This window comes from Abramis brama (genome assembly GCF_963993115.1).
Source record: "Abramis brama genome assembly, chromosome: 16".
Lineage (NCBI taxonomy): Eukaryota > Metazoa > Chordata > Actinopteri > Cypriniformes > Leuciscidae > Abramis > Abramis brama.
The window spans coordinates 9,130,822-9,149,090 of record NC_139978.1 but is presented as its reverse complement, the minus strand read 5'-3'; the positions used below and the strand labels follow the sequence as shown (position 1 = coordinate 9,149,090).

Sequence of the window (18,269 nt, the reverse complement as noted above, 5' to 3'; positions counted from 1 at the left end):
AAAAATGACAATGATTAGGTAGTGCAAAAGTTGCATGTAGTTATATTATAACATATTTTTCTGCATGGGCAATTGAATGAATTGAAAAATATAATATTATAATATAAATTATCTCAAATATCAGATATTTAATATCAACTTGACTGCTCAAAACATACAATTTAATTTACGTTATTTATTTTCGTTTTCCATTGGCTTTTCTGACAGAGTCTACCAAATGGTTGGGGAACCCTAAAGGCCAAACTAAAAAGAACTGTGTCCATATTGATAAGAGGCTCTTTAACTGTCTGTCCTTCTCTCGACGTAACGAGACGTAATGTACCGTAAGACATGGGCTCATGGCATAGTAGAAGCTCTCTGGAGCAGGTACAGTCACATACCTGTGTTTTAGCCTGCCTGAAAAGAGTTTCTTTCAGCGCCTCCGACTCTACCGAGGGGCTAAAAATGTCTTTAATGTCATAGGGCTCCTCGCCAGCCTTATGGAATTCCAGGCCTTTGGGGAAACCAGCCAGAGGTTCCAGATCTAATAGGCCTGCATCCTCCTCAATACACCTGTACCAGGAAGGGGAAGGGGGGGGGGGGGGGACCCTCAGTTAGCCCGCAAATTCAAATCTAAATATTGGAACTGGATGCATTTGAGGAGCATGCAGTGGATGAGATGGTGACGGGACATGAAAAATATAGGTGGTCATCACACTAGCGGATGAAAGCACAAAACAAATGGACACAGCTTTTGGTGTTAAGAACTCTGTCCATATCTCTGTCCATGCACAATTAAACAAGATGCTGGGAAACACTTGCTCTTGAATAAAATGTGCCACGAAATATTGATCATTGAAACATTTAGATGCCAGTGGCATTCCAACAGCAATGCTATTCAAAAAATGAGAGGCGAAAAAGTGAACCGAAATGCAACAGAACTGGACGCTCATTGCATGTGTGCAAAATTGCAGGAGACTGTTAAACTGATCATTTTTTATTTGTTTAGGCAAACCAAAGTTTCAATGATTAAACACACATGTACTGACAGGTGATTAGTTGCGTTAGTTATTGTATGAGGACTGACAGACAATGAGTAGTAAACACTATGGAAGACAATGAACGTTCTGTTCCTCAATATGGGGTGTGTTTCCCGTACAATGACGTAACTCAATGCTTAACTAGTACGATGCATCGTGAAGAAATCAACTAGCTAGTCACGACTGTTTCCCCAAACCGTATTGTCGCAAATTTGTCATTCAACCACATTGGTTAATAGTTAACTTCTTTTAATGAATCTGTTTGAGATCGAACTAATGCTCGATTTTTTGCTAAAATTACAGACATGGCATTTGAGGAAAATGCTCATTTATTTCAGTTATTTTGCTTTATTTCCAGATCATAGGCTCGTTCTTACGTACTAGAGCACGTTCGCACATGCGCGCTTTTCAAAAACGACGCTTTAAATCTCTTGAAAAACTAAAAGAAGTAAATGACATTCGTATATTATTTGAAATAAAATATATAGATTGTAGTGAATGTCAGCTTGCTTATTTTGCTCAAGATAAGGATTTATCGAGTCCACATGTCATGCAAACAGGAAACTCTGCTTCTAACCACAGGTCGAGAGCTGTCGTTCCAACCACTCAACTTTGCGATGCTGTTTGCGAATGTTCGTTCGAACGATGGTTCCGGGAAACACTTGCTCATTGAACTATGCTGATAATGATGGACCTTGCGACCATAGTTGGCTTTCGGGAAACGCACCCCTAGTGAGCTGCTTTGCTGTCTACATAAGCAACTCTCTTGTGGCTTCAAAGGCAGCATAATAAGTGAATTGATTTGAAACTATCTTCTGGAACAGGTTTTTTTTTTTTTTTTTTTTTGCGTCTATGCAGCTCACTTGGTTTTGGAACAGAGCTATAGCATTGTAGGCACATTGTTCTTTTGTTACAGTAAATTTTCTGTAACAAAACTTCTGATCTTCTTAAATGAACACTCAACCAAAATCGAATCCTTTTCGCATTAAATTAGCAGTACATTTAGTGGCATTTACAACTGGAGGTAAACAACATGATTGTGTTTGTTTGGGATACATTTGAATAACTTTTTGAATGAGATTTTTTTTAAGAAATCTCTTAAAAGTACCAAGGTTGCATTTATTTGTTCAAAGAGACAGTAAAACCAGTAATATTATGAGATATTGTTACAATTTAAAATGACAGTTTCAGAATCATTGTAATATGCTGATTTGATGCTCAATTATTGTTGGTGCTTAATTATTATAATAATGGGTCTTAACCATGTTAAAAATATTTTAATATATTTATGGAAAAGGTGATAATTGTTTCAGGATTTCTGTAGAAAATGTTGATTGAACAGCATTTATTTGAAAGATAAATCGTTTGTAACAGTATAAATGACTTCACTGTCTCTTTTGATCAATTTAATGCGTCCTTGCTAAATAAAATAATTAATTTCTTGTAATAAATAATATAGATTACACTATTCATACTTCATTCTACTTTCTTAAATTTAACATGAGATCGAAATCGACCCTCTCAATGTTTCTGGTCTTATTAGAAATATTTCATCAGTGCATTTACTCCAAACAAACAAACATAGTAATTACTTGCACCAAATTTCTTTTTTGCCAATGTCACAAAAGCATCATATTGCAGTAAAACGGATCGAAAAGGCAGAAATGAATCATGCCGACTCGACTGTATGATCTACATTTTCACATCTTTAAAAAATGAGTGTTCATTTAAGTGAGAGTGGCTCTTTTGAATCTTTTCTTAAATAAGCAGACAGATGTGTTTTGCTGACCTGCGCGTGTGTTCGTAAGACATAGGGAGAGGGGTGGGTTCCTCATCCTCGTCGTAAGTGCCCTGCACCATAGTGGCGGGAGAGGCCGTCTCGTCCTGAGACTTCTCTGTCAACGAGCCTTCCTCATCTTCATCATCTCCCTCCATCTCCTCTTCCTCCTCCTCCAGTTTGGAGGCAGTGTGAGTGTGACTCTGAGGATGCTCTTCCTCTGTCAGCTCTGACCTGTAATAACAAACAGTCCTCATTTAGTTTTACATTTTTACCATTTTCAGCATTTTTTTTGATGCGTTGTATTCAACAGGCTGATTTTACTGCTGTACCTTTAACATGTCTTCATGCAAACAACTTCTGGTTTTACTAGCTAAGCTCTTTGCAAACAAAATGAGTAAAATAACTATTTGAATACTTTGATTTTGAATACAAAATTTCTGTTGATATGTAAACAGGGAAGGTCATATGTCATTGCACAGCAAAAAAAAACTAAACAAAAAAACAAACAGTGTTTTTGTCATGATTTCAGTAAAAAAATAAAAATAAAAAATACACATCCAAACCTTGTTTTCAGATAATCAGAAGTTATTATTATTATTATTTTTTTCTCATGTAAATTGATCTTGTTTTAAGGATACTGAACAGATATTGTACTGGAAAACAGAACCAAAACCATGAATCAATGTAAATAATTTTTTTGCAATGCGATTTCTGAATCTGAATGACACCTTTTTTCAGTTTAAATTCCATAAATTGTGTGGGTGGATGGGAGATGTTCATAAATATGACTACATACTACAGCAAACTTTTTTATTTCAAAAAGAAGAATCGTTTCCACCCTGAAATGTCCCCTTTGAAATATTCAGTTCTTACAATGGCCATATTTTTTTGAGTGAAACAGTATCCATAGCAGAAGACGGCTTCTGTTTTATGTCTTTTTTTGTCTGTATTTCAGTGCTTATTTTTCATGTTGAAAGCTATCATCTTGCCTTTTCCTATCCAAGTTTCAACCAACTTGGGAATAAGCTTGAAAAACCTTTCAATTCCGGCAGGAGCTACACACACACACACTCACACGCACGCACTCCTTTACATATTACACCCCTTGACATTTACATATCGAAGTACATATTGACGTGACACCAGATTTCGAATGGCCACTGGTGATGAGTTTTTATGTCTTCGGGACATGGCTATGACATCTAATGACACCTCCCCAAAATATCAGATAAAAAAATAAACTATTTCACCCCGAGGGTCCATTGAGGTAATTCTCTCATCATAATCTGACTGCCAAATATCAGTGTTATGCTGGTCTCTGGGTTGCCATCCATCATGTTGGATTGGGCTGTAATTCCCCTGCCTGGCCTGAGCTCGAAAACACAGATCCACGAATGACAAACACACAGGTTTCGCAATTAATGACAGACGTTTCTTGCGAGCGTGGCAATGATGAATTGGCTAATTTCGGAGAGGCGAGACAGAGCGAGCTAGACAGGTCAGCAGCACTCATCATGGTTTGTCTCATTGCCACCAAGTTAGAGAAACCGGTTGTTCTGCGAAGCAGCTATCAGCACCGCGCCGTTCCACTACCACTCTTTTCCCAAACATTTCAGTTTATGATGTCATTGCGCATACCCCTCCAAAGTCGTTTTTACTCCAGCGCTCTGAAACGAACTTCTATTAAGGCAGACGAATGTCGAGTGCGCCGGGAGGGGTGGTGGAAGGTGGGTGGTTAAGCTATGTGAGGTGTAGACTTACCAAAACAGAAAAAAAGGAACAAGAAGAACTGCTTGTTTCCCATTTTCCATCATGCTTAAATATCCCATAATCAAATTTGCCCTGGCCTGAGAAAAAGTCCATGCCATGTGGGAGACAGCAGCAGTCCTGCCACAGACCTGTGCTTTGTCTCTCAGTCTAAACATGTCAGAGCGCTGTTTGCGTTAGCTTGAGGGGGGTGGGGGGTCCGTCAATGCAGCACACAGATAAATGTCTCAGTCTGAGGGTCCCCTGATAGGGCTAAACCTGCAGACCCCTACAGACTGACAGTCAGACTCAGACAGACCAGCCACACACACTTTCAAACAGCATTAACCCAGCTGCAGGTAAACCCCCATCATGCCTCTCTGTATATCGTGAAGAGAACAGATCACGTCTTTTTCTTCCGCTGACATTCACGGAGGAAGTATGGAAGCTTGCTTCCGCCACTGAATTTTTATCTCACAATTCAGACTTTTTTTTTTTTTCAATTGCAAACTTTTTATCACGCAATTTGAGAAAAAAGTCAGAATTGCGAGTTAATATAATGTAATTCGGACTTTTTAAAATCAGAATTGCATTTTGAAAAGTCGCAATTATGAGTTATAAAGTCAGAATTGTGAGGTATAATCGTTTTTCTGAGACGTTTTTTCTCAGAATTTTGAGTTTATATCTCGCAATTTTGACTTTTTTCCTCAGAAGTGGACTTAATAACTCTCAAATTTAAAGAAGTCAGAAGTGCGAGATATAAACTCGCAATTGCAATAAAAGTCAGAATTATGAGAAAAAGTCAGAGTTGCGAGATATAATGCAGAATTGCATTTATATTTCACCATTGCGAGTAATAAAGTCAGAATTTATATCCCGCAATTCTGACTGTATAACTTGTTCCTTTTTTTGGTTTTGGTAAGTCTACACCTCACATAGCTTAATCACCCACCTTACTCGACATTCGTCTGCCTTAATAGAAGTTTGTTTCAGAGCGCTGGAGTAAAAACGACTTTGGAGGGGTATGCGCATTCACATCATAAACTGAAACGTGCGGAAAAAGAGTGGTATTCAGAATTGCAGAATTCCAAGATGTTAACTCAAAATTGTGTGAAAAAAAAAAAGGTCAGGTCAGAATTGTGAGAAAAAAAGTCGCAATTATCTTCTTTAAAAAAAAATCAAATATTACGTGGGGAAACGGTACCACATTTTAGTACCAAAAATTACCAAAATTCCTCATTCATTGCTCATTAGACTTAAAGGAGCTCTTCAGTGAGGTATCGACTTTGTCTCTCCTAACAACCTTAGGAGTAAATAAAAAAAGATAAATTGTTGAAAGTAAAAATATAAGGGGCCATTCAGACAGAATTCCACTGTGATGCTGTTTCATTGTTTTTCTGTGTGCTAGATGCACTCATGTCTTGCACATAAAACGTTTTAATAACGTAGTGTCCAAGTTACCGAGTTCTAAAAACTCACGCATTTTGTAACGCAAAAATGTGTTCTGTGTGAATGGCTCAGCTAATTTAAGTTAAAATTGAATATGGATAGCATGATTCAGATGATGTCATATCTCATTTGAGTATCAACTTTGTCTCAGATGTTACTCATAAAATTCCTTAGTAATAGCAGAAATTAAAGTGTTTGTGGTATTTAACTATACTATTATATTAGTCTGGATAGCATAGCTTACGTATATAATGGATTTCTCAGTTATGTCTCAACTGTCTCGGATGATACTCTGACAATTCCTTAGGAGACGATTGTTGTATTTATTTAAACATAATTTGGATATCATAGCTCTGAGTATCAAACATGTCTTCAATGTTTTTCTGAAAATTCCTAATGAGAAATACAAATATGATTAAATGGCAATTGTTGTTGACAAAAGAGACAATTATTGTATTTGTTTATCAAATTATTTTGAATAGCCTAACTCAGACGGGTGTTCTCAGGTATGTCTTATTTGACTATCAACTACTGTATATCTTTATTGTTTCTCCAAAAATTCCTTTTGGAAAAATATAAATGGGGCCAAATGAGAAAATTGTTGTATTTATTTAAAAAACAGGATTGGACAGGATAGCTCAGACAGCTCATTCAGCTTGTATGGAGTGATAAAGTGAATGTGTATAATTAAGCTCAGATAATTGAGTTCTCAGTTATGTCTCATTGAGAGAATGTTGAGTTAGCTTCTGAAACTCTAGAAGAGCAAATGTGAGACCTTTATAGGAGAAACAAATGAGATTTTGTATTATTTCCTACAGAGTAACAAAGACAGAAGAAGAAATTAAAAGCAGAAAAAAAGACGTTCCACCATGAATGCAGACTGGCTGCACAAGAGTGACAGAAAACGAGGGAGAAACAGGCAAACGTCATGAAATAAGATGCATGAGCGCATAGGGGAATATTGCTGCTGCCTGTCCATTTGAAGCGGGTGTTTCTGTGAGGCCGATTTGCAGGGAGACAAAACAGAGCACTTATTTGAATTACAGATATTAAAATGCCAGGCCTGCTTGTACGAGTCAGGACAGGACTATTGATCCCAGATGGCAGTGTGAGGTTTCAGTCCACGGCAGAGCTTTAAAGTGATGAGGCAGAACCATGGAGTGTGGAGAAACCGGTAAAATCGAGGAGGACTATTACACGTCTAAGAAAGAATTCATGTATTTGGCCATGTATCTGTTCGTACACATTTGTCTGCATTAATCAAACTCCACGGCACCCAAACCAAAATCTGAAGCGATGTGAACCTGGCCACACACCGGCAGGCGTGCTGACGGTTCATGAATTTGGCAGTAATGAGCTTTTGTTTGGTGTTTTCATAAGGCGATGGAATGTGCTCCCTGATGTGTATCTGGCTGTGCTTAATGCAGAACAGAACTCAACAAGGTGAAATGACTCATTGAGATGTCCCGTCCCTCTGCCCACTGAAGACAAAGTCTGTAATGCACGCGCGCGCGGGCGCGCACACACACGGCTGGTGGGAGTGAAGCCGTACCACAGTCCTCCACTAGAGGGCAGACTGTACCTTCATGACAAGCGTGTCTGAATCTGATTCTATACAGTAGGTTTGTTACCATAGTTTCAAAACATATTCTGTCCATGTGTGCGTTTGTGCATGAGTGCGAGCTCGTACCTTTTCTCTGAGGAGCTACAGGCCTGGTTCAGCTCACTATTGGAGATGAAGTTCCTAATCTCTGAGAAATACGAGTCCTCCTTCTCATCCAAAAGTGCGTGATTGTCAGACTCAGAGTTCGGTGAGGAAATATTTGTTCCTAAATTCGAGAGGATCCCAGACTGCTGACTCACTACAATAAATAAGCAGATAAATTGATTACTAAGATGGAATATCTAAACATATGCAGCCTTATACTTTTTACATTTACTAACTTATAGTTTATGTTTATTATTTACTCAGTGCGTATTTAGATTTATTTTGGTTACGACAGGTATTTTAACACTAATCACCTCCTAATAAATAAGATAAAAGCATTAAAAAAGCAGTAATATGATTTCAGGTAATCTTTAAAATTGGATGATTTACCTCAACTGAAAAAGGCATAGAATTCAAAATAAAATAAAAATAACCAAAAAGAAATATTTGGAAAATATAGAAAGAAATTGATTTTACCTGGAATATTCTCGTGTTCATGTTTCTTTAAGTGGCGGTCCAGATTGGTCTGTTGACCGAAGCAGCGATTGCAAAGGTGGCACTTGAAAGGCTTTTCCTTGTTGTGAATGTTACGAACATGTCGCTGGAGGTTGGAGGAGATGCTGAATGAACGGTCACAGTATTTACATCTATGAAGGAAAGAAGGAGGGGGGGGAAAAAATCTAAGAATTCATATGAGGTTTGTGCTGGGCTGAAATTAGAATTATACAAATAAAAAAATAAAAAATGCAAATGATTAAAACATATTTGTAGTTTCAGTCAAGTGAAATATAGGAAATTTTGTTGGAAAAATTGCTGAATATTGTAGCTACCATTAAATACTGCATGTTCAATGTTTGGTGACAGTGACCCCACCAAGAGGCTGACAAAGGAAATGCAGATTGCAGGTGTTGACCAGTGCTTTCTTCTCTCAGAAACCTCTTATTTCATTTGTGTATGAAAGCAAACACTCCCTTATGTTCTTGTATGGCTCATTGTTTTGCCTTCACGTTTTTCCTTCAAGTAAGCCAATAAAATAGCTAGTCCACAAAGTGCAGTACATTTCCCTTTTTTGAGATTCCATATTTTGACATTTTTGCAGCATGTGATATGAGATATTCTCTGTGCGCTAGAGTGTCTCAACAGTCACGGTTCGGCTTCCATCGCTCTGGATTACTTGTTTGCAATGTCAGATCAGCCAGAATAGGCAGGAGAACATCAGTTTAATGTGCTGATAAACAAACATCGCAGCGAGGCAGTGTCAGGAGTTCGCCGGACAGTGCTTTCTTTGTTGGGTGGCCGGTGTAGCTTAGACTCCCGCGGTCGCTGCAAAGTTGACTTTCAGGGCTAATTGCTTTGGGAAAATCGCTCGTCATCAAGTGCTCAGAATCAAGATGCAGGCCCCTTTTCATGTTCCAGTTTATTTTGTGAGCAAATGTGTGTGTGCTTCTGTAGAAACGATTTTCCAGACTTGGCACATCATGGTTCATAGAGAATGGTAAAATGCCATGGCAACGTTCTTTTTTTTTTAAAGCCAGTCTTTTCTGCCCCCCATTTTGTTTATTTTCATTACTTGGTCCAGAGGGACTTTAAATTACTTCATCATCTCAGTTCTTTTTTTCTCTGTTACAAGGACTGTACATGAAGCGTTACAATCCGAATGGGGTCTTTCAATGGTCAGACCTAGTGGGCCAATTTCGCTACGTAGAGTAGCTGATAGCATCTACAGCAGGCAAATAACCTACTACAATGAAGCCGGCCCACTCTGATATTGGCCTGACTCGGCCTTTTTTGCTGAAAGTAAGATGGGGAGATGCTGATGATGTCTGCTATTTGTTAGGGTAAATTGTTTCTAAATGAGCTAATCAGGGGATTGTTGTGAAGGAGCCAAGCATGTAGTGGCCGTGTCCCACGGGAGGCTCTCTATCTCGTTGAGTGTGTTCACAGGGCTCTATGGTAGATTTGTAGAACTCAAAGAGGGGTCTGATTCCGCCTGACCTTTTTTGTACGCTAAGAAAAACTCGTGTGAAACTGATATACGCTACAGAACTTCCAAATGCTTTTAAGTAGAATGCCAAAATAAATACGCGAATAAAAAGAAAAGAAAAGAACTATTTTGGAAGGAAACAATGCAGACACCTACATTTTTACACTTTCTGAAGAAAAGGAGATTATAGTGCATGCTTATGCAAAAGTTGGTGCCCTAATGCTACAGTGTTCTGGGTGGTTTCCCAGTGGTGCTATGCGCTTATTGAGGAGTTGTATGGTTGTTAGGGTGTTCTGGGTAGGTAGTTGCAAGAGAGTTCTGTGTAGTTGCTAGCTTTCGTCTTTATTACTGTCTATGGAATTTTTCACTTGTTTCACCATCCGCTAAGCAAAAAGTCTGTTTGCTTAGAAAAGTAATAACATGCGTCAAGAAGTCACAATATGAGGTAACATTTATGTCAGTGTGGGACGGGATGGATGTAAAAGTTTATTACTTATGGTCAGGGGTTTGTTCAAATCCCTAACTCTGAGCATTAGTAAAAATCATGTTTAAGCACCACTATTAAGATATTTTTTCTCATAATGCTTTTACTTTAATTTAATTTGTTGGACTGTTAGGTTACCTTTGGCAGTAAAAGTCTTTCTTCTTTCACATCTTAGTCATGCCTACAGTAGATCAAAATATCACTTAAAACTTTGAAAGACCCCCATCTCCAAAGTGCCCTCATAGAGGACTTTCCACAGCTGGTTAGAAGCCAAATCAATGATAATTAAGCAGTTCTATAAACAGAGCGTGGATGTCTCCAGGGTGCTATTACCAGCCAACATTGTCCAGAGCTTGCTCTACCTCCAAAACATCTGCACAGACAGAATCAATCTTCTTTCTTTTTTGATCGTGCTGCCTCTTATGTCTTTCATTGTTTCTATGTGATATTTCTCAGAATGAGCAACATTTGTATTGCAATATAATACGCTAGAACAAATCTCATGTGCTGATCACATAAAAAAACAAACAGTTTCCAATAGGCTACAAGGGCAGTTTCAAAAGGTAGACAGCTTAATAATCAGCAACTGATTTGCTATGTATTTTGTTGTTAGCTTAGCAACATGATATAACATCAAACTATTGGAATAAATTGTGAGGTAAGTCTCCTTCACACAGGGGGTAAAAAGCTTTAGAATTTCAATACTGCGTGTGCGTGTGTGTGTGTGTGTGAGAGAGAGAGAGAGAGAGAGAGTGAGAGTGTATGTATAAGAGTGGCTTACCTGTAGGGTTGTTCTCCTGTGTGTGTTCGTAAGTGCCTTGTAAGATTAGCTGACCTGGGAAAGATTTTCCCACAGTACCTGCAAAGGATGGAAACTATACTTTGATACAGTCACCTAGCATTGTTACAACTCTCAAATTCAAAGAGTTCTAACTCATTGTCTGGGGACATTCAATGTAAATTTTGAAGACTAATAAAACAAAAGCAGAACATAGGTAACTTTATCTCTACATAGTCTATTTCTATTATGTGTGTATAAGTGTGTACTTCTAACTATAATGGTATGGTAGAAATGCTCAAAATAAAACTGTAGAGTTCAAGGAATCTTTCAGGGATGTTTACTCTTGTTTCATGAGCGGCGCTCACCTGCAGGTGTATCGCTCCTTGCCTTTGCGTAAGATAGCATCGGAGAGAGAGGGAGGCGGGGAGCGGAAGTTAAAAAGATGGTGTGAGGGGTGCTGGAGGGAATTGGGAGCATCCAGTTTCAGAGCGCCAAAGCTTTCCAACTTCTCAGTCATGTTTTCCATCGCAGACACCTGAGGAGAGAACATGAGGCGAGTTCAGAGAGGAATACTCTATGTTTGATGCACAGCTCAGGGGCTCATTTAATCAGAAACTTCTCTCGGATTGATTTTGTGTGAGATTAGGGTCCATGTGGGACTAAGAAACTTTTTTTTTGCATTTGTTTAGGGCAGATACATGAAGAACAAAATAATAGTGGTGGTGAGGAACTCTGACAGAAAGCCTGAGAGTTTGCATCATAACCAGACAGGATGGAAAGCTGGAGGAAGTTATATATCAGAAGGTCGAGTCTTGATTGTGCTGTTCAAGAGTGACCTCCCTAACCTATGGCACGTTGGCAGCCACTCGAGCAGCCCCTTGGGAGCCCCCGGCTCCTACTTTGTTCCCAACAAATCTCTGAGAGAAGCGTCTGAATGAGCCATTCACCTCCGTGAGCGGTAACCATACAATGCAGTTTAAGATACCCCTCGCTGATAGTACTTCCCCTGTTGCAGAACAAAGGCTTCGCTATGTGGCTCTATGGCCAAAAACAGCTTACATCCTTCCTACTTTTGGAATATGGATAAACACAGAGACAGACAGTGTGTTTTAATTTATTAATACTGTACATGTCTTGGTATCACCTTGATTCTGTCAGTGTTTTAGCTTAGAATATCAAAAGGCAATGGTGCTCTTGTTAATGCTTAAACCTTTTTTAAAATCATGATCACATATTTCTCTAAGACAAATATGCAGCTAACATATTATACATTTTAAAAACTGCAGTAATATACAACGAGACAGACGCAGACAGACAGACAGACAGACAGATAGATAGATAGATAGATAGATAGATAGATAGATAGATAGATAGATACATAGATAGATAGATAGATAGATAGATAGATAGATAGATAGATAGATAGATAGATAGATAGATAGACCACCTGTAGAAGTCAGTAGATTTGAATAAATAAGGGGCTGCTGAAAAGAGAGAAGGAAAGAGCGAGAGAAGGTTTGGATTTGGGGGGAGGTAGGTCAGCATTGATGGAGGCCAGATTTACAGGTCAGATAAGACAGTTCCCAACAAGAGAGGCCATTCTATTACACACAAACACAGGAAGTCCCTGATCGACATGCAGACATTATCTAGGGAGCCAGAGCAAGAAAGAAATGCTAGGAAGTTATTAGCGGTGGGGACTCAACAGAGAACTTCCCAGAGACAATGGTCTACTCCAAAAGTATGTGGCATAATTTGTTTCAATTCAAAAGGCCATTATTAATAATATTTTCATTATTGTTGTCACCGTTCAAAGGTGGGAAAGGTTTAAAATACTAACACAAACAATGGGGGTTGTTTTTCTAAGCAAAAGATAAAGAATTTTGAATGCACAGCTTGCCAGAACAGGCAATACCTCTTATGAGATTATCTTCATGATGAAAATAATCTAATGAAAATAAATACCATCAGAAGTCAGGACTTTTTAAAACATCAAGGCTCCCCTTGAACCAAACAGGCCTGAGGCGGAGGACACTGGGAATGTGTTTTTGGCGTCTTGGCATACTCCACTGTACTTGAATGCAATGAAGAGCAGGATCTTTACCAAGGTACAAGAGGAAGTAAAGCAAATATATGTAAAAAAATAAATAAAAAATAAATAAAATAAAATACCTGAGGATGGAAAAGTAGTGGTGCCGGCCTCAGGTACTTCTCCTTTAGAGCTCCTACTGGGTCTAATAGCTTCCTCTTCTCCACCCTGCTGGACAACAACACCAAGGGTTACGTACGAACGAAGGTTGATTGTAAACCTACTGGGTACCAATACTTTTTCAATAACTTGTCACATTTTTATATATCTCTACCTACAGCTTTGGATTGTCATTGTGTTGGGTAATACAATAAGGCATACTCGGCTTGAAATACCTGTAGATGGGGTCCATGAAGAACGGCGAGGGCTTGGCGTAGTGGAGCGACGGCTGCTGGGGAGGAGGTGGCTGGGGAAGGGATGCTTGTGGTTGATGCATCTGGGGCTGGTGCAAGTTCTGGGACTGATTTAGTGCTGGGTGTTCATCTTTAGCTGCTTTGCAGTTTGCGCCATAGACGTGATTCTTGCGCTGTTCATGTGTGCCACCGTTCTGGTTGGCTCGGCTTCGACTGCCTATGCTAAGGTCCAGAGGCTGTTCCTCACCAGGGGCCCGGAGGGCGTTGGGTGGCAAGGCTGGCTTGCTGGGGGGTGGAGGGAGAGGTTTGACCTCCTTGGGTTTGGTGGTTAGGTCAAAGGGTGAATCCGCACCAGTGGCTGTAGGCAATTTCTGTATGTGCTCACGAGGGGATTTAGGCTCAGGTTTGAAGAACATGCCAGGATTGAGTGCTCTGTCTGTGAATGGGTACAAGGAATGTGGGAAGTTGGGCAGAAATTGGAAAGGAAACATGGAATGGTAGTTTATGGAGCCCATTTTCTTCTCCTGCAAGCCCATGAACCCAGGCCCAAAATACTTTTCTGCAATGGAGGCAATGGCTTTAATGGAGTCAGTGGTGGCCCCGGAGGGTGGAAGTGCTTGCTCTTCTGGTGGTGGGAAAAAGGAATGCTGGGAGGAGAGGAATGGGCGCTCGCAAGGGAGGTTCCCTGAACTGGAGACAGATACTGAACTGCTGCTCACTTCATCCTGCTTGCTCTCCTGCACCGGTTTCCTCCTGCTCTTCTCCCGTTCGCTCTCTGCCTCACTTTCTAGGTCGGAGCCAGACACAGTGCCAGTGGTGGTGTCTAGATCTGTGCCACTAGATGTGTTAACATCTTCCAAATCACTACCATCAGACATGTCGTTCATCTTCACTTTATTCTTGTTGTCCGAGAAGTCCAGTTTGGACTCTCGGTTCTCCTCTGACTGGCTGCTGAGACCACTTCCTACATTTCCATTGCTGTTGTGCATGGATGAGACCACGGAAAGAGTAGGAGCATCAAGAGGAGGCAGCTTCCCATCTTGACTGTTGCTAAGTGGGTTCTTGAGCAGTGAACTAGGAGGTAACAATGGAGGTCTAGGATATAGTGATGGGGGAAAGATCCCTGGGAAGCCATGGGACATGGCTGGGAATGCAGGAGGTGCTGGGGAAAAGGGCAAACCTGCATGATGTGGCCTGGATGAGAAATAGTCACCGAAGCTAAGTCCACCATGGTTCAAGCCAGGATGAGACTTGGACTTGCCTAAAATGGGACTGGATGTCATTGGTATGCCCGGTGTGAATATGCCTCCGGGATTATAATGGTTCTTGCCCTCGCAAAAGCGCCGGTGCTTGTTGAGGGAGGAGGTAGTGCTGAACATTTGCCCACAGTCTTTACACTTGATCTGGGTGCGGCAGTCTGCATGCATCCGCTTGTGACGACACAGGTTAGAGAACTGGGTATACGATTTGTGACACACCTCACCTGGGAGAACACACATGACTGGTTAATTCTATTAACATACTGTTTTCATTTGGCGTTCATTCAATAGAAGTGATAATCCGGCAGCTGATTAGATCAACCAATAAACTGTGCATGCTGTTTATCATGTTCAACAATCACATCAGAAGTAGCTAACCCTGCTCCTGGATGGCTACCTTCCTGCAGAGTTTAGCTCCAACCCTAATCAGACACACACCTGAAACAGCTAATCAAGCTGTTCAGGATTACTTGAATATTACAGGCAGGTATGTTGGAGCAGGGGTGAAACTGAAGTGTCCAGGAAGGCACACCTCCAGGAGCAGGGTTGGCTACCCCAGTCTACATTGAACTCTACTCTGTTTCGAAGGTGAAATAAAAAAAAGGCTGCACATGGTAATGTTATTATGTTAAAATTATGATCAATTAGCAAATTAATATCTTGTTGATTATATTCTTTATTAATAGATGAACTATTTCAACTAATTTTGTATACATACAAATACATGTACACTGGGACAGCATACATGCATTTGGACACTGGACGGTAACACACAAAACATTGTGAAGCCAAGCAAAAAGAAGATGATGTTTTCTCAGTTTTGGTAAGAGGGCAGCTAAGACAAGGCATATCCATTAACCTCTAAACATTAAATTGGCCATATACACGACTTAATGGGCCCTCAAAAGAAAATGCACAGTTACAAAAAAAAAAAAAAGAAAAAAAAAAATAGTAAGAAGGGTAAAATGGAGTAATTAAGAGAGCAAAATAGAAAGCACGAAAGAAAAGCCCAACAAATGTAGAACAAAACAAAGAATGGCTCTAGAATTTCATTTAGTTTCTCTGACCTATAAAACAACAGCTGTCACAATCTTGGGGTGGAGCTAGCCGGGAGGTCTTTGGACACTGGTAATTGTATCTGAGGCTTAGACAAGACTGCTCAGACTTACAGATGAAAGGCTTGACACTGCTGTGTATGTGCTTGTGCTGCTTGAGGCCCGAGGAGGTGGCAAAGGTCTTGCCACACTCAGGGCAGGTGTGGGCTCGGGCACCGACGTGCTGAGAGCGGATGTGGCGCTGGAGGTTGCTGGGGTCTGTGAACACCTGAAGAACCCACAGAAATATGCCAACTTAGTGCCAAGTCTAAATATACAAATCTAACATTGTGTAAAGGCAATGTAAGATGAAAATGAATGAAAATTAATTGTACTATTAGCATAACAATGTTTTTAAATTTGAAGTACATGGGAAGTGAAAAGTAATACTTTTGGAAAGTTGACGTCCTGTGGTGTGACATCCATCTAAAAGAATTTTAAACAAAATTTGGCTATTGCATTTTATAATTATTCTGCAGCTTTCATGACCTCATATTAATCAAGAGATTACATGGAATGTTTGTACAGTTAAAAATTAATTTGTCACATGCATTGCAGGACCTTTTTAAAACAAACTACTGAATGTAAAACAAATATCAATTTTCTTCAAATACATTTTAAAACATAAAATCTTAATATTGCAGTCCATGAGCACGTTATGTTTCAGCTTCCCACATAAACTGATTAACACATTCAAAAACATAAGTGGTTGCAGAAACCTACCTTATCACAGTTTTCACACTCAAAGCGCTTGCCACTGTCATGTGACATCTGATGGCGAATGAGGTTGGATTTCCAGTTGAAAGCTTTAGGGCACTGGTCACACTTATACTCTCTCTCTTCTGTGTGCACGATCATATGCTGCCCCAGACTAACAATAAATAAGAACACCATAAATATTTTCTATGTGACCAGTGGTCCTGAACTGGTCTGTTCTGATAAGATTGCATATCACAGGGAAGAAGAATGCTAAATGCAAGTAATACAACTAATCATATAGCCATGTATAATTACAATAGCAAAATCTTTTAAAGGTTTTTTTTTTTTACTTCAAAGGCTGCACAGTCAAACTCATAAAAAAAAAAAAATCATCTATCTCTTGGTAGCCAAATTAGGCAAAATGCCAAATGTGGTTTGTGGCGACCTTTTCCTTTGGGTTCTGTGTCATGTTAATCATTTTTTATAATGTTTTCCTATGTGGCTCACTGTAATTTTAGTAAATTTCAATGTTTGATTTTAAGAACATTTTTGTTTGCTTTTGTAAGATAAACATATTATTCATGCAAAAGTTTATGAACGCATGTTTATCACACACATTTAACATGCACATGTGCAATAAACAATTTTGGTTCTGTGTTGGGTCACTGGTACAATGTAAAGTCTGGGTCTTAAAGCAAAACCAGTTGAGAGCCATTGATGTACGCAAATCAGGCACATAAACATTAGAAAGCATTTTTACCCCCCTTTTTTAAATTCTTCCAGCTTGGGGTTACCTAAAGCTTGGTGGGTAATTACAACTTGAGCAGTATGGTGGAGCGTGCTGACCTGTACTCGCTAGGGAAGATCTTTTCACAGTCTTTGCACTCGTGTACTGGCTCATCGCTGTCTTCGCGCTCCTGTTTGAAGTCTTCGCTCAGTGAGTCAAAGATAGAGTTGCCGCTGCTGCAGGAATATTTCTGATGCCGCCGTAACTCCAGCTTTGATGTAAAGAGTTCATCACAGTGTTCACAGCGGTACATCTGCTCATCTGTTGGGAAACCATCACACGATTGCTCATGAATTACATGAATTATTAAAAGGAATTATTCAATTATAAAAGGTACAGTCATCAGAATAACACCTCAAAACGTATCCAGACACTTTTAGCCACAATTAAAATTGTCTGAAATTCATCATATTAGATGACATATATCAAACAAAGTCACATTTACTTTTCTGGCAAGACTCAAAAAAGAGATTTTAAATGATAAAACGATAGATATATGGTTTAAAATGAAAACAAAAATATTTAAGCACTTTCTGGTTGTCAAATGTTAGTAGAACATGTCCATAGTTTAGGCTTCCAAATATTTTTGTTTTAATATCAAATGCATAACATCCAAAAATGCTTGTAGTTTTGATAGTAAGTAACCATATTTACACTGAATGTAAGGCTGGTAGTGCTTAAAGAAAAACAAATACAAATATTTAAGATCAATACTATTTTACAAACCTTGAAAAGTTACATAAAACAGTAAAAAGATTACAAGATTAAAGATAAAAATGTCATGTTTTCTGACTTGCTTTCGACTGAAAATCTTTCTTTGGAGTAATTGTTCATATGACCCGGGGTTAAATGGCTAAAAACGTGGCTGTTTTATCCTCGGGGATATCCTGAAACAAGAGCCAAGTTCACAGATAACCCTGGAGTCGTGGAGAGGCAAGGAAATTCAAAGGTACTAAGGTTTGATTCATTAGCTATCATCATCCTCAAATTAAACTCAGTGATATCTCTGATATACTCCATGCATGGCCCAGATCAAG

General features: G+C 39.4%; 1 protein-coding gene across 5 annotated transcripts in view; it reads right to left on the bottom strand.

Annotated features, from left to right (window-relative positions):
- prdm16 (PR domain containing 16) overlaps positions 1 to 18,269 on the bottom strand; it is a gene marked incomplete at its 5' end in the record, with an annotated part of 226,185 nt that overhangs the window by 3,968 nt on the left and 203,948 nt on the right. The window contains 12 exons of one of the 5 annotated variants that reach the window (XM_084087636.1): positions 381 to 552; positions 2,809 to 3,030; positions 7,685 to 7,856; positions 8,180 to 8,349; positions 10,952 to 11,029; positions 11,317 to 11,486; positions 13,124 to 13,211; positions 13,376 to 14,876; positions 15,822 to 15,975; positions 16,137 to 16,172; positions 16,470 to 16,617; positions 17,292 to 17,493. In XM_084087636.1, the coding sequence (XP_083943762.1) occupies positions 381 to 552; positions 2,809 to 3,030; positions 7,685 to 7,856; positions 8,180 to 8,349; positions 10,952 to 11,029; positions 11,317 to 11,486; positions 13,124 to 13,211; positions 13,376 to 14,876; positions 15,822 to 15,975; positions 16,137 to 16,172; positions 16,470 to 16,617; positions 17,292 to 17,493 (3,113 nt within the window). Of the gene's footprint in view, positions 1 to 380; positions 553 to 2,808; positions 3,031 to 7,684; positions 7,857 to 8,179; positions 8,350 to 10,951; positions 11,030 to 11,316; positions 11,487 to 13,123; positions 13,212 to 13,375; positions 14,877 to 15,719; positions 15,976 to 16,136; positions 16,173 to 16,469; positions 16,618 to 17,291; positions 17,494 to 18,269 lie in introns of all 5 variants that reach the window. The other 4 variants (XM_084087638.1, XM_084087635.1, XM_084087639.1 and 1 more) reach the window with 4 other exon arrangements.